Below are 15,725 nucleotides of genomic sequence, written 5' to 3'. Positions count from 1 at the left end.
AGATTTATGGACCCATCACCTTCCCTCTTCCAGCAGTAGGACTTTATTAGCTCAATTTATTTTTGACTCTCTCTAAGCTGGGGCTCTCCCTGGCCTCCCCTTGAGCGCTGGCTGGGGTGGCCACAATCTCCCAAGCTTCTGAAGAGGCACCTTTTCCACTTCTCCGTCCCGTCCCAGCCATACTGATGAGAATTCCCAATTTATTAATGTGTGTGTGTGTGTGTGTGTGGTGAGTGGACTGGTGGAGGAGAGAGAGAGAGGAAAAAATATAAGAATAAAGAAAAGGAACACTTTGCTTTGTGTATTTGTTCCTGGGTTGTACTGTATTAACACATCTGTCCTTCCTTTTTGAGACAGTCCGTGAAAACAAGGCACATGGGCACAAAGCAAAGGCGATCGGGGGCCCTTGTTTCCCCTTTTCATATCTCCAAAGAGATTGAATCAAAATTCTTTTCACTGATACCATCTCCCTGGGTGGACTACACTCTTGTTAAGGGATAAATTCAAGCCCTCCAGAAAGTCAAAGAATAAATTTAAGCCTTTTGCCAAATGTCTATCCTATTGGATTTTGATAAGACGGCCATTGAGCCTTAATAATGTCTTCCATCCATTTTCAACGGGCCCTTAACACGGCTCTTTATTCGTCCCCAAAGCCTCTTCGCCCCGGCCTTTTTATTACCGGCTCCGGCGGGATCTCCAGGGAGCCGGGCGACCCGAGTGATGGATGGACCACTGGTTAGATTATCTCCCGCAGATGTTTGCTCTCCAGGAGCCCCGGGCTTTCCCTCTAAGTAAACAGACTAAATAGAGTCGGAGGGAGCAGTCCCAGAGGTCCCAGCACTGAGGCAGGAAAAGGCGATGCAGCGCGACCTGCAGCCAAAGTGACTTTAGAGGAAGCGCGAGGGCCCAGCGCCCAGGGCGCGCGCCAGGGCGGCTCCGGCAGGCATGGCGCGGGCACCAGGGCAGGCGAGCGCGGGTCCGGGTCCGAGTCTCATCAGCAGCAAAGCTCCTGGCTGCTGGGGCTGCGGAGGGGACATGGGACACGGGGATTGTGGGGACTGAGGAGGATGCGGGAATGCGGGGACAGGAGAAGGAGATGGATGAGAGGGATGGAGAGGGGGCTCTTGGATAGGGGCATTGCAAGGGATACCGAAAGCGGGTTCTGAGGGGCGGGAGGGCCCAGCTCGGCCCTGTGGTGGCTCCGCCCCTTCTGGAGGCGGGGCCATGTCTGGCGCTATTCACAAGCTGCTGCGTCTGTCCCTCCAATGGGAACCCCCGCTCTGCGCTGCAGGCCCAGCTACATACATCCTGTGCTCGAATCCCACCGCCCCTGCGGGTGTGAACATCAACCCCCTCTGAGCCTGAGCTGTTTCACTGATAAACTCTGAACAAATGGATCCTTCAGCCCCCTTCGGCAACCAGTCAGTCTAATATTTGCAATTTTTATTTTTATCGTGGCTTCCCAACAAATTATCACATTTTGCGCCTCTGTATCAAGCCACTGATCGAGTTAGTGAACATCTGTTACATTTCACTGATGCACATAAAGAACAGGAAGTGTAATCTTCTTAACGTTGGAACAGATGAAGCTCAGAGATGTCAGCTGACCAACCCAAAGACGCACAGCACCTCAGTGCTTCCCCATGTCATATTTTTAAGACTCCTAAACCTGCGTGTTTGGGGTAGGAAAGGCCCTGTTTAGCCAGACACTGAAATCCCCCACAATGGGATTGGTAAGTGGGAGTCTAAGTCCATGACCGAGGAATTCACCTAATTACTCTGTAACATAGCACAGACGTATAATTACATATGTAAGAAACATACGTGGCTCCCTCCCTGTAAGTACCATGGATTTGTCAGGTGGGACCTCCTATTTGAAAAGAAGGTCAAATGAATGCGGTATTTCCTCGTCTCTTTGGCTCCGTGTAGAAACTCCTTCACCTTTGTTCACACCTGTCTCCATGCCATCCCCTCCTTCCCTCCCAGAGCGGATGGGAACATAACCTGATGGGTCCACATCTAAGCGCCAGACTTAGGTTTCTATGATCTCATCGCCGTGACCTTGGGCACGCATCTCATCTCACACACACACAAATGCCTGGAATGCCAATAATGTCTAAACTTAGTGAAAGATGAGACAGTTCTGGAGTTCAGGGGACAGTGGGGCTGGGGATAGCAGCTAGAAGAGGTAAGCAAAGTCCCCTCCAGAGAGCCCCCCTTAGACCAAAGCTGGCAGGGCACCAGGAGGCCTGTTCCCAAACAGACAACAGCCAAGACGCCCTGCACTTCTGGTGCCCAATGCTGGCACCCTGATGTTTGGGTTGCTGTGGGATCAGGTCTGTTCTGATAGTGCGCAGACTGGGGATCCTGGACCTCTCAGAAGGACCTCCCATGCACCTATGTTCGAGGAGATGCCCACGCCAAGCCAGGCGGTTGTGAGCAAGGCCCTGTCTGGAGGGCGCCTTGCCCCCATCCCGTGAGCAGCTCTGAAAAAGACCTCTGGACCACATCAGCCAAAGCCTGATGGCCCCTCCACTTATAAAAGCACGGCTTCGGGAGGACAGAGGGTGTACTGATCGTGTCTTGCTGGTCAAAAGTGGCCAGCAGTTGCTGCTAGACTTGAGCTTCTGGCCTCTGCCTTGACCCTTGTGGTCAGGCTGGACAACCGACCGCCCGTCGCAGCATGAATGCCTCCCCTCCAATCTCCTGCTGGGCCACCTTTGTGTCAGGGGAAGTCTACGCAGGGTCAGCGGTCAGGTACCTAATTGCAGCATGAAAATGAAGATTTTGCATTCGCTCTAGAGGTTGACACTGGAGGTGACCGCAGTCCCTGGTCAAGGGACGTGAAAATACCTCCGTTTCTTGGACCGGCAGGAGAGCCACTCCCCATCTACTGCGACCCCGTGTCCTTCAAGAGAATGTGAATTCACTCCCAGCAGCAGGAAAAGGGGAAAATGCTGTCAGGATTTACGTCACCAAAGAAAGGCCTCAGGCTGCCCCGGGCAGTGTGAGCGGAGTAGACACCTTGTCCTAGCATTTTCTCAGACAAAAGGCTCCCACAGGGGCTAGACCATTGAGGTAAAAAGGTCACCCTGTCAGAGGTTATTCAGGAGGTCATGGCAGGGTGAGAAAATATTGCCCAGTGCAATGTTTTCTCCAAAATCAATGTCTCCTGAGTTGAACCTGGTGAGAATTGGCAGGTCCCTCTGTCCCTACCACATAGGTCTACCCAGATGGCGGGTCCCGTCCCTTTCAAATAAACCTGCCCAGATGAAGGGTCCCCATGTCCCCTGCCCCCCACAGAGAACCCTATCCAAATACCTGTGCTTCAACCACCGGACCAGGTGCACAGAGAACGTGGGAAAGTTTGGCCGAACGTTTCATGTCGGGAGGGACTGAGAGAGGCCTGGGCCGTGACTTCAAAGCTCTGCTCTCAGCCCAACAAACCCAGGAGCACACACGCTGCGATGCTGACCCTGAGAAACAGCCAGCCTATGCTGGCTCATGTGCCAGTATAGTGCTTCCTGTCGCTGTCTGGGTACATACAGACATGCCACGTCCTCCTCTTTGTCAGGGGTGGGGTCAGGGGTGGGGGGTGTCTGGAATCAGAGATGCCAAAGGAGAGAATGCCCCCGCCCTTTAATTCAACTGAAGGCCCAAAGCGCTAGACCAGCTACCGTGTGTGAGAATGGGTGTCTGTCTGTGTGTGTATCATGTGTGCGCACCATGTGCACATGTGTGAATGCTGTCACGTGTTTGTGCATGTGCGTGCTCCTGGATGACACACCCAACGCAGGCTGTGCTGTCTGGTGACTGGCCTCGGGTTTCGGGGATGATTTCAGGGTCGGGTCTCTCCGCCGCTAGGCAGACTGCAGCGTGCAGATGCAGGTATGTGCCTGCCTGCGTGTGTACTTTCCTTGGTGTGTGTGTGTGTGTGTGTGCATTTTTCAGGCCTTGTTCATTCTCTGGACCTTTTAGAGCTAATGTTTGTCACCAAGCTATTAGCTGTTACCGGCTGGCAGAGCACAGATGATGGCCCGGCTGCTTGTTTAATTCCCCACAGAGCCCCCCTTGGCAGCTGAGAATGGGCAGCAGGTGTGGTGGACTCTGCTGCCCACTGTTTCTTCCTCCCCATGTTCTTTTCACGCAAGGATCCAGTGAAGACGGTGAGATAAACCCAACCTGCGTTGACTTAGTTTCACACGTTGCCCGGCCTATGGGGCTCCCGCAGGTACGGGGCTCAGCCAAGGAGCAGTGTCCGCCTGCCCACACGACGAAAGCAAGCCCCGTCCTGCTTACAGGGAGTCACTGTTCTGTGCCTGCAGCGGCCACAACCACAAGCGATCCGCCACCGCCTGACCACACATGCCGCACGCCGCGCACGTTCGTTAGCTCAGGGACACCCTCGGCGCAGGCCAGGGAAGGCGCGGAGCAGCTCTCTTACCTTTTGTACGGAGCCCTCCTGTGATGACACCTCCGCCTCGGTCAGCATTTGCTGCAAAACAATTTCGGAAAAGCAGGTGTTAGTTTCCTACAACATACAGCTCTCGGGCCAGCCGGGGCTGTGACTCATGGGGGCAGGTCGCACGTTCTCTGACACAATGGGCATGCGTCCCAACGGCTGCTCCGTAACATGCAAGAAAGCACCTTGTGGGGAGCTGGAGTCCTTCGTGCCCTGACAGCGTCTCCCCCCATTTCTGGAGACCAATAGGGAACCCTTGGGGGAGGTTGTCTCCCCAGAAAGTCAGCCAGGGCCCTTTAGGGATGGAGCCACCTGGTATAACACACCTCCACCCCCCCACTCCACCCCCCTCCCCGCAGTAACTGGGCAGAGACCTGCATCTGTTGCTAGAAACAGTTCAACAAGATGTTTAAAAACATGTAACAAAATGAAGATGTTTTGAAACAATGTAACAAACTCTCTCCCCTGCTCCCTCTGCATTCCACCTGCAAGGTGGGCGGCTGCATGGGGGGGATGACTTTGCCCCAGGGGAGTCAGCCTGGAGGAGGCAGGACGGTCCCATCTGGCCACACTGGACGCAGGCCTGGGACAGCGAAGAGAGAAAGTGCCCACCATGCTGGGTGTCCTCCTCCGTCAGACTTGGCGCTCTCCCTGGTTCAGGCGGGGGGCAGGCAGCTCTTTCTAAAAACCACCAGATCCCCCCCACCCAGGAGGTGGCATTTTGGGGGCCATCGGTCCCATGGCTCTTTCTAAGCTAAGCAAACTGACAAACAGGCCACGTCCAGAAGGAACGGGTTTTCCCTTCTGGACTGAGGAGCCACACAGAGGTGGGGATAGAAACTGGAACATCATTTCCAAGAGGATGCAAACTAAGATGGAAACTAATATTTGAAAAACAAAAAAAAAAACAACAACAAAAAAACGAGAAATGGCGTCAGGTCCAGGGGCCTTGTTTCCCCTCCCCGTGAAAACTGCATGGTCGCCTTGCCAATCCCGAGCATGGAGCGCAGCGCCGGCCAGCGCGGGCGTGGGCTGGTGAGAGGACCGGACGCTGCGTTCCAAGAGGCAGCGTATGTGCCCGGGCTCAGCTGTAATAACAAGAAGCCATATTTTTACATGTTGGGAATTCTAACCCATTGGGGAGTTTATGTTTCTTTTAATAGATTCTGAAATTGTGGTTTGGAAAGTGATGGCAGGGAGTAAAGAAAAGAGACAGAAGAAGGTGAGCAGCGCCCGCGGGGTCCCGGGATGGTCCCCTGGGGCATGTGCAGAGACCGGGCCACCTGGTGCCCTGTCCCTGCCAAGCCTGGGGCTGGACAGGCCCGTGGAAATTAGTCCCTGGGTTCAGCCAGCGGGCAGGCTGGTCTTTCTGCCCCCTCATCTGTCTGGTTTTCACTCTGAATCCAGAGCGGGGGAAGGTGGACGAGGCTCCGTCTACACGGAGATGGGAGGACAGAGGGAGGCTGGTCTCAGAAAAAGCCAGTGACTTTAGGAAAGGGCCAAGCTCATCCATGTCCAAGATCAAAGAGGGTTGCCCAGGACCACCGAGGAGAGAGTTGAATGGAAGTCCCATTGTGGGCTGTCCGGGCCTGCCCCTGGGCTTTGTCACCCTGCACAGGAGAATTTTGCCACTGTTGTCTAGAACTGATGGCTCCTGATTGGGTCGCAAGGCCCACTGAGCTGGGGGCCACAGAGTTCTGTGGTTCATCCACCTGCCCCTGATGGACCAGAAGTAGAAAAATGATGCTTTAACTTTTCTAAGGTGCACAGTCCCGAGGGCCCAGGGTATAACCACACGAGGGGTGTCCAGTCCTGTCCGCTGTGACTGAGGCCCAGACGTTGTGTTGAATGAGGATGCAGCCCCCGTGGCCCTTGGTGAACCCCATCCTACACTGACTCCAGGAGGCCTGAGCCGTGCCCAGTGGCCCTGTATCTGCCGGGGACCATTTCCAGGACAGAGGTTTCAGTGAACCTCATGCATCAACACACAGCAGCTGTGCAAAGCGGGAGAGCGTGCTGAATGCGTCACAGGTCCCGTGGGACCTTGTCCAGCTGTAGCCAGGCCAGCTCGGTCACATCCCCATGAGGGGCCCCCAAAGAAGCCCCTGTGGAAGAGGAGAGCGTGCTCAGGGGTGTGACCTGCCCAAATTCCCCGGGCTCATGGCACTCCTTCAGGCCTGGGGGAAGGGATGGCCAGCCCCCCCGTGGCCAGGGACTCCTGAGAGGAGGGAGCTGGGCTGGGGCGCTGTCCCACGGTTCTCACTGGGCCTTTGTCAGCAGAAATGTTGCCTGCGGGTTGTGACGTGAACTGAAGACTTCCCAGCCCTGCCTGTTCCTCGGTGATGTGGTTGAAGATGTTGCTTCTCTGGATGTCCGAGAGAAGTCAGTGCCACCCACAAAAGTGACACAACGGACCATGCCACTGAGCCCCAGGCCAGCACACTGCCCTGCAGCCTGTGCCGGAGCCAGATGTGCCCCGTGGCCACACAGAGTGTGCTGGCCTCTGGCTGAGCCCAGCCAGGGGGCCCCTCCTCTTCCGGTGGGAAGAAGGCACTTTGAAGAGTCTAGGCCACAGCCTGAGGTGCGGTTATGGACACTGCTCTCTGCCATGGCTCTCTGCCGGTCATCAGCCCCCCACCCCTGCATCCGAGCCTGCTGGTCCCCAACATGTGCCGCACTGGGCCCAGGGCAGGAAGCACCTCCCCTGCCCCCCGGCCCCTCTGCAGGAGCACTGGCCTTGCCTGCTGAATGTTCTCTAGCAGGGTCTTCCCATGGGCTTTTGGTGGCCTTGCCCTTCCTCTCCCCCTGGCTCCCCGTGATCGTCATTGAGAGGTGGCAGTTGTGATAAGAGAGCAGGTTTGATGGGTGCAGGTCCCTCGCTTACATCACCTTGGCCATCCCGTAAGCATTGGGAGGGGGTTCCTGGGGAGCTGTGGCTTATGGTCATTTCCCTGAGTGGGTTGGAGGTTCCCTCTGGCCAGTGATGGGTTCACAACACAAGAAGGGGCCGAGGGGCTGTTCTCTCCTGCGAGTGTCCAGAGGCTGCCCTGGTACTGTCCCACTCCATCGGGAGTTAGTGCTCTGCTGGACAGAGGCCACGCTGCACACGGGGACCTGGAGAGCATCCCACGCAGGAGCCCCGGCCTGGAGGGGGGCAGTTGGGCCTGCCCGCTCTGGACGCCAGACAGGGCACCGCAGTGGCTCTGTGGACGTGTCCCTGCAGTGAGAAGCCGGGGGTGGCCCTTCCTGCAGCCTGGCTCCTACGGGTTTCCGGACCTACGTCCAAGGTGCTCACACAGACCGCTGCCCGCTCATCCAGAAGTCCTTGGTCAGAAACCAGCTGGAGAAACTTTCCAAGGGGAGCCCAGGCAGCACCCTGGCATGGGACCAGCCACTCTCCACCGCGCTCAGGAGACGGACGCCGTGGTGCCACACAGCCTTTCTCTCCTAGACCTCTGCTGTCCTTCCACATGGCGGCCCAACTGTGACTCACAAGCCTTGGGCAGAGCGTGGCCAGGACCCCTGTCTGTCGTCAGAGGCTGAGGGTGGTGGCCGAACGGGATGGAGTATCTCAGGAGACTGCTTTTTTCTGCCCCTCGCCACCCCGAAATGAGTCTGACGCGGTCTTAGCCTGGGATCAGCGCTGCCTCCCGTCTCCCCAGGAGCCTGTGCTCAAATGGGGACGGAGAGATGGGTGTTCAAACCACACCATCCCTCACAGGGCGAGATGCTGTATGACAGAGCAAGCAAAACCAGACAGAACTGTGCACATTGGTGCAGAGCAGGACTGGGCAGGGCCAGGCGGGACCAGGCAGAACCAAGCGCCAGGTGGGACTAGGTAGGTAGGACCAGGCAGGAGCAAACAGGACCAAGCGGGACCAGGAAGGACTAGGAACTCCTTGGCCATCTTCCCTGCTCCTCTGAACCGGATGCTGGGTGTTTTTGGGGTTGTGGGTGTGGGTGTTTGAGCAGTGTGGCTGCCTGAAGCACAGCGAGGGGACCAGGGAAGACCCCCACCACTCCATCATGTGGCACAGAGAGATGTGGAGGAGTTAGGCCCCGTCTTCCCAATAACCCCCTCCCCCCAGAGGAGACAGCACAGCGACTGTGAAGAGAAGTGTCCTCCCTCAGTGGGAGGGTCCGAGTCAGGTTCCCGAACCCCCTTGCTCTGGAAGCTTCTCTCTGCCTCCCCTGTGTACCAGCCTGCCTCAGCAGGCGTGCATATTGCTACCTCTGCTCTTCACCCTCCGCTGACCTCAGGTGGACACCCGCCGGACGCGCCCCTCCTGGAGCCTCCGGGCCCCGGCCGCCCCCCCTCCCCCCGCCAAGGCTGCGTGCCGCTGAAATACCTCTTTATGCTGTGAGCCGGGCCCGCGGCACCACCATCAGGGGCCAGCCAGCGGCTGGCAGGGGCTGGGGCCGCCCTGAACCCCATCTCCACACTCCGGCACAAGTATTAGGTGTGTTTTGATTAAGCGTTTTAGCCAAAAAAGCGTGGTCTGACCTCCGGCATTTCGCTTCTCTCGCGGGTATCCGTGCCAGGACTGAACTAAGTGGGGTTGGTCAAAATATCTTTTTTTGACTCTTAAAATAAATACCCTCTGTTCTCCAAGGAGTCGGCCAGAGCAGACAGACACAGACATCTCATAGGCTCACAGCTCCGGACTTCTGGCGCTGTCCCCCGAGGGGGGGGCGTCACAAATGGATCCCAGAAGGCTTCCCTCCCTTCAAAATAATCGGTTCCTCAAGGATCGGAAAACGTCGCCGCAGGAGGAAACCGGGCAGAGCCCGGCCTCTGGGCTCCCAGAACGAGAGGGGAGTGCTTGGTCGGAGTGCCCCCCACCCCTCCCCTGCCATTCTGTGCGGTGGCCCCAGGGGTTTCCCGGGCCTCTTACTCTTGGTCTCCGAGTCCAGACCTCTTCCTAACTTGCTTCTCCCTTCTCCTCTGCCGAAGTCACCGCTCCGCGCCCAGAGCTGTGAGTCTGTGTCTCAAAGTGACTAGCAGCTGGTTATACCAAGGACCCTTGAGGAAGCCGTCATGGTTGGGGGTTCAGGGCTGTCTGGGAAGGTCATTCAGGGTGGCCAGGAGAGGAAGGCTGGGCTCCCAGTGCTTAATGGAGAGACTCCCTACTCTGGGTTGTCTCTGAGCATCACTGTGCTGACCTCTGGAGACCAGGGGCCACAGGCGTTCAGGGTCCCACTGGGGATAGAGCCTAACTGGAAGGATCAGGCCCCAGGACTCGGGGCAGCTGCTTGGGCCCCACACGGCCTGCCCTCCGTGGATGGTTTCACACCCACTGAACAATGTCTGCGGCATGGGCCTTGTGAGCTGACAGTCTGAACTCCTCAAACTGAAAGTTTCAGGCTCATGTGTCCCACATCAGAGTCACACCGTGACCACCACTTCCCCCGGTGTAAATGCTGCCTTGGCCTTGGGACAGCAAACAGCAGCTGCAGTGACGTGATGGTGACACTTGGGGGAGTGGGGGTGGGAACACACGTCCCTGGGAGCTACAAGGTAGGGGCCTGTCCCAGGCACCTCGCGGTGTCTCCTTTAGTCCTCCTCACAAACCTATCGGGGGCCGGAGCTGTGATGACCCCACCTTACAGATAGGAGGCAGAGGCTCGGGGACTTGGAGCCACAGCGCAAAGGTCAAGGTGCTGCTAAGTGGGAGTTCAAGTTCAGGTTCCTGACTCTTGCATGCGGAGAGGAGGAACATGAGGCCATTGGGTGTGTCGGTGGAAACCAGCCATGTGGCGCCCCTGCGGACCGACCGGGACTCACACCTGAGCGCTGGCCAGGACCCACCCAGGCGAGGACGCTCCCCACGGCCCGGGCTGCGGCCCCCGGGAGCCCAGGCTGAGCTGGGTGCCGGCCCACTGGCAGCGGGGACAGGAACTGCAGTGAGCGATCGTCACCGCAGTCGCGCTGGCTGCCGGAGCAGAGGCCCCCGTGGTGTTGACACAAGCCCTTGAGCTCTCAGCTGGGAGCAGGGTACGATTTATTTATTTTTTGCATTAAAAAAAAATTTTTTTTTCTCTTTTAGCTTGGCCGTGTTTGAGCTACAGAAACGAATTTTTTTTTTTCTTTTTGAAAGGCGCCTTGGACACTGTTTTTAGCTTTTATGCCTAAACAGATACTTCTCAGTTCTTTCAAGCAAGACCTACCCAATGAATGGAGGCCCTCTCTTTACGCCTAAGAAAAATATTTACACAGTCAAGTATGGCACGAAAAGGACCCAAGCTCCTTCAGAGAGCCCATCCCCAAATCCAGATGGGTCTCCCCACTGTTTACATTCCCAGCCCGGCCTCTCCCCTCCTCCGCCTCTCCCCTCCCCAACACGGTTCCCAAGCCGCCCCGCTCAGGACCCCGGAGTCAGGGGCGTGCACGCTGGTTCCTCACTGTGAAAGCCCACACAGGCCGTCTGACTTGAGGACGCGTGAACCCTGTAAATGACGGCGATGTCCCACTGTCCTAACCCTGTTGTTGTTGTTGTCCAACAAGAGAAGCCTGGGCTACTGTGGCTGGGAGGCCCGGAGCTGTTATGCAGACTTCCCCCGGCCTCCCCCGGCCGGCTCCCCCAAGATGCACCACCTCTCTCTTCGCCCCCAACCCCATCCTCTACTCTGCTGACCTGTCTGGAGTGTCAGGGCCCCACCCCCCTCCCTCTCCACTGGCTTGCCCGTCCGCAAGAACTAACAGCGGATTGGACAATTGTTTCCTGGCCAGCAGGAATGGCCCTCGCTCAGACCCAGCATCTCTGGGCACAGTCTGCCCACTGTCAGACGTGCCTAGAACACTCTGTTCGCTGGCGTCTCCGTCCGCGGTCACGTACCCTTTGGCCTGAATGCCCTGCCCCCTACCCCCCAACCCTGCGCCCACCTTGGAGCCCCACGGGGCACTCCTTTCCTGCAGGGTGAGTGACTGAATGATGAATGAATGAATTCTCCGCCCCCTGCCCAGTCTTGTGCCCTCAGATGTGTTGGTCTGGTCTGTCCCAGGTGTCCTGTAGGCAGGGTGACAACGTCCTTCACACCCTCATTTCCACGTAGCCATCGAGTACCTGGTGTTCACGTGAACCCTTGAAAGAGGCCTTGCAGAGATTTAAAAAAAAAAAAAATCTCAAAACAGCGCTGATTCCAGTATTGGCTACATTGGGGCAGAGACAATGGTGTGGGCCCCCCTCTCCTCCAGTGACTTGAACTTGAAGCACAGGGAAGCCCCATGGAGGGGGGTGGAGTGGGGAGACCGTGAGCGCTGAGTGGTACTGGGAGCAGGAATCCTGAATATGGGCGCGGGGAGGTAGGCAGAGGAAGGTGGGGGTTGTGACATTGGGGGCGGGGCATGGTGGGCAGAGGTAGACAGAGCACCCAGAGGGAGGAAGAGAAGGGGTCACAGAGCTTGGAAAGGCCTGGGACTCTGCATGGGTGTCCTCCGGCAGGCCGGGCTCCATTTGCCCCTGAAGGTGGATGTGGACGCAGACGCTGGTGGGACAGGGGAGGGCAGCCTCGCAGGAGTCCTGGTCTCTGCGTGGGCGATGATCACACGGCCACTCCTCAGAGCACATGGGGCATCTTCCCCACCCACAGGCTGCTGGCTGCCCGGTCCCCCCCGCTTTTTTCTTTTTCTTTTTTTTTCTTTACCAGCGGGGGACCTGTTGCAGGCTGCCCGGTGGGGCACGGTGAGGTGGAGAAGGGGCCCGGGCAGGCCAGGCGCAGTGAGGGTACTTGGCTCACAGTAACGTGTTCTGACTTAGCACTGGCCGGGAAGGGTTGCCGTCACCCTCTCTGTACAGATGATGAAGAGGCTCAGAGAGGGAGGGTCACTTCCTGCGGGTGCACAGTTAGTGAGCAGGGACATGGGGGTTGAGCCGAAGGCCCTGCCAGGACCAAGGTGAGCAGGGCCCGTGGGGCAGGGGAAGCAAGCAGGTGGTACAGCCCCTTCCCAAGCAGAGACCACGGGCGGCACAGGTGCGGACACCTGGCTCTGATCCCCGGCTTCTGGTGCCTGACCCAGCAGGGTCCCCACCACAAGGCACCGTCCCAATAACACATCCAGAGAAATAAAAGTGATGCCACCACCCAGGTGGCTCCCCAGCCCCCTTCCAGCCCCAAAGCCACTTCAGTAAGGAGCCTCAGCTCCTGAGCCAACAACTTCGGTTCACACACTGCCTGAGCGGACAGCGCGTCCACGCTCCCTGGACTGGAACCGTAGAGGCCCCTCGCAGGCAGCAGCTGCTGGGAACCCTCTGGGCGGCGGTCCTGCTTCTCATGCTGGCCAGCTCCTAGCCTTGAGCGGTGGCCCACTCAGACCCCCTGCAGGGCCTTCACCCTGGTTCCTGGGCTGTGTCCCAGGGGACAAGCAGGCAGGGGTGGCCCCTTTGGGTTGCCCCTGCCCTGCCCTTGCTTTGCCCCTTGTGTGTGAAGCCACAGGGCCAGGTAGTGTTGGGGCAGGACTCATGCTGACCACATGGCCTGGAGGCTGCTGTTGTCAGAGCTGGAGGGAAGGATTTCCACTCTCTATGGACTGCCCCCAGAGCTGTCCCTTCCCAGAGGGGAGAGAGTGCAGGTTTCCCCAGCTGGGACATGCAGCCCTGCAATGCTAGAGCCCCTCCAGCCGAGGCTTTGACTCCTCCCGCAGGATAAAGACGGCCCCTTCCTATACTGGGCAGCCCGAGTCTCAGAGTCCCTTCTACAGATGGTTCCAACCCTTTCTGTCACCCCTTTCTGAGTGGGTGGCCTGACCTAGCCCAGCGACCTCCGAGCCTCTGTGCCACAGGGCCACCTGGTCTCTTGTCCTTGCCTCTACGGGAGCTCATTCCTGGAGGATCTGGGTTCCACCGCACCCCTGGACAGAGACAACATGCTGGTGGCGCAGGACGGTGGCGGGGGCTGGCAAGGGCCCTGACCAGCTGGGAGCTGGCAGGAGAAGGCCACCAGTTCCACGCTGACCTCAGCAGCTGTGGTCCAGGCTCCCGAGGCCCTTCTCTGTCAGAAAGTGTGCCGAGCGCGAGCCCGGGACGGTCCCCACAGACTCTTGTCCTGAGGAGCAGTGTGTCCAGTGTCGCACCTGCCCTGGCGGACAGCATCCTCCCCCTGCTTCCGGAAGATTGATGGCCCCAGAGGAAGTGCGTGTAAATCATGGGAATGGGGTGACACACGGTCCTTCCAATCAATGACTCATGACAAGCCATAACTTTCAGCTGCAGAAAGGGAAGCGCTGGAGCGTCCAGGGACCGCGCTCTCGCCGGCTCCAGGGACTGAGACTGGACGTGCGTGCCCTGGGAACAAGGAGGGCATTCCACAGGGCTGTTTGTTCATGGGTCTGGTGCCGGGGCTTCCTTCTGGGGATTTGCGTCCGGGAGGCGTAAAGCCAAGCGTGGGAAGGACCGTGCAGCATTGGGTGGCCCCAGGCCCTGCAGAAGGGGTCCGAGGGGTGGGGTTGCTGCTGAGGTTCAGGCGCTGGGCGGGTCCAAACTAGACAGAGCCCACGCTCGCTGAGCACTGAGCTGGTGTCGAAAGTGGGTGACTTGAGGTGACACTACTGGGTGGCCTTGCCCATTGTTCCCTCCCTCGCCCGTCCCTCTATTCCCCTGTGCCTACTTCAAAGCTGTCCTAACCTGGCTGGCATCTGTTCTCCCCAGTGGTTTACACGCTGCCCGAGGCCCGGGGCAGGGTCCAAGGCCCTGTCCCGGTCCCGGTGTGGAAACAGCGGTCGACCCCGGTCAGCGTTCACCAAATAATAAGTTTGGAGTGGACGAGGGAATCATGCATCCCTGTGCGCTGTGATCACCGAGGAGCTGTCCCGATGGCCACATCCACCTCATGGCACAGGTCCCAGGAGGAGTCTCTGGGGAGAGACGGCCGAGGTCAGAGTATGGCTCTGGGTCCCTGGGCTGAAGGTGGCCTGGGCCCCGTGTCCATGCTATGCTCCGTGATCTCAGGTGCTGAGGTGGCTATGGTAGCCGCCCTAGAAGAAATACTCAGGGCCCTACAAGGGTCTGTGCCACGCGGGGGCAGGCACTTCGCCTGGCTGGGCTGGCATCACAGCGGGTGGCAAAAGGTCAGACACTGAGGTCTAAGGTGCACAGGGTCCAGCTCCCCTGGGGTCTATGGCCTGGGGAGGACAGCCTGGGAGTCCAGGGAAGATCGGACCCATTCTGGGGTCCAGGTCTTCCCTCCTAACCCCCGACACCACAAAGCTAGTCCCTCCATGGTTGTCGCACCAGAGGGCCAGGCTACAGGGCGACCAGCAACCCCAAAGCCCCCCATCCCAGGAGCCTCTCCATGTGGTGAGTTTTTGGAGTGGGTCTCAAGGCCGACCCAGAAGAATTTCCAGCAAAGATGGGGGTGTGTTAGGGATGAGGCCCCCAAATAGAAAACATTGCAGCTGCAGCACGCAGCACACCAAGGCTCCACGTTCCCAGGTCACTCCCGGCACTCAGTGCTCCTGGGAGGCAGGAAAAAAGAAAACACACACTCCGCACATGTCCAGCCCCGTGGATGCAGCTCCAAGGTCTACAAAGGTCCGAGGGCTCTGGACGCTGCTGGAAGAACAAGGGGCCTGACAGGCACAAGTCCTCACTTTCCAGCTGCCCTCGGAGACACACAAGGATGACCTCACAGGACCCCCGCTGGACTTCCCAGATTGCTCTGTGATGTCCCCGCGCAGCCTGACCCCCTGCAGCCCCAGAACACTGACTAGCCCTTGCGAGAGTCACGGTGTCCAGGGCATACCTGGCCTGCGGTGCCCCGCCCATGCCCCCCACTCCACCCCTAGACCAGCCCCAAGCTCTGCGGGCTGCACACCAGCGAGGTCTCTCCAATCTCTCGCTTGAAAAGTATGTCCTCCCAGGGCCCTAGCGGGCCATCCGACTCTCACTTCTAACAGCACCAACAGTCCAGTGCACAGACTCTCACCCAGACACCCCCTCTCCAATGGTAGCTCATCCCAGATGCTGCCCGGCCACCCTGCGCAGCCCCTGGTGGACGACTGTGCCCCTCGAAGTCCCCCCAAGAGGACATAAATCATGGGGTCAGTAGGGTCGATGATCTGGGCCACACAGAGATTTGTCTTTTATCCCCAGCCCTTTACGGCGATAGAAATAATATGGGTCTTGACAGGCTGATATTAATGCACTTACTCTTGACCTTGCTTATTGATAATGTGTTTGTTAAAATGACCCTTAATAATCATAAGTGAGTGAGGGGCGGGCATACATCTCCCAGCACGGCCGGTCCAATGCACTCACGGTCTGGGGGA

General features: G+C 58.2%; 1 protein-coding gene across 5 annotated transcripts in view; it reads right to left on the bottom strand.

Moving 5' to 3' along the window:
- The window catches only part of PRDM16 (PR/SET domain 16), a 309,142-nt gene that overhangs the window by 154,303 nt on the left and 139,114 nt on the right, over positions 1–15,725 (bottom strand). For all 5 annotated transcript variants that reach the window (XM_066374857.1, XM_066374858.1, XM_066374859.1 and 2 more), the window contains exon 3: positions 4,445–4,495. In XM_066374857.1, the coding sequence (XP_066230954.1) occupies positions 4,445–4,495 (51 nt within the window). The remainder of the gene's footprint in view (positions 1–4,444; positions 4,496–15,725) is intronic.

Source organism: Saccopteryx leptura, chromosome 3 (genome assembly GCF_036850995.1).
Source record: "Saccopteryx leptura isolate mSacLep1 chromosome 3, mSacLep1_pri_phased_curated, whole genome shotgun sequence".
In the NCBI taxonomy this organism is placed as follows: domain Eukaryota; kingdom Metazoa; phylum Chordata; class Mammalia; order Chiroptera; family Emballonuridae; genus Saccopteryx; species Saccopteryx leptura.
Note: the sequence above shows the minus strand (reverse complement) of the source record. Positions and strands in the feature narration are given on the sequence as shown.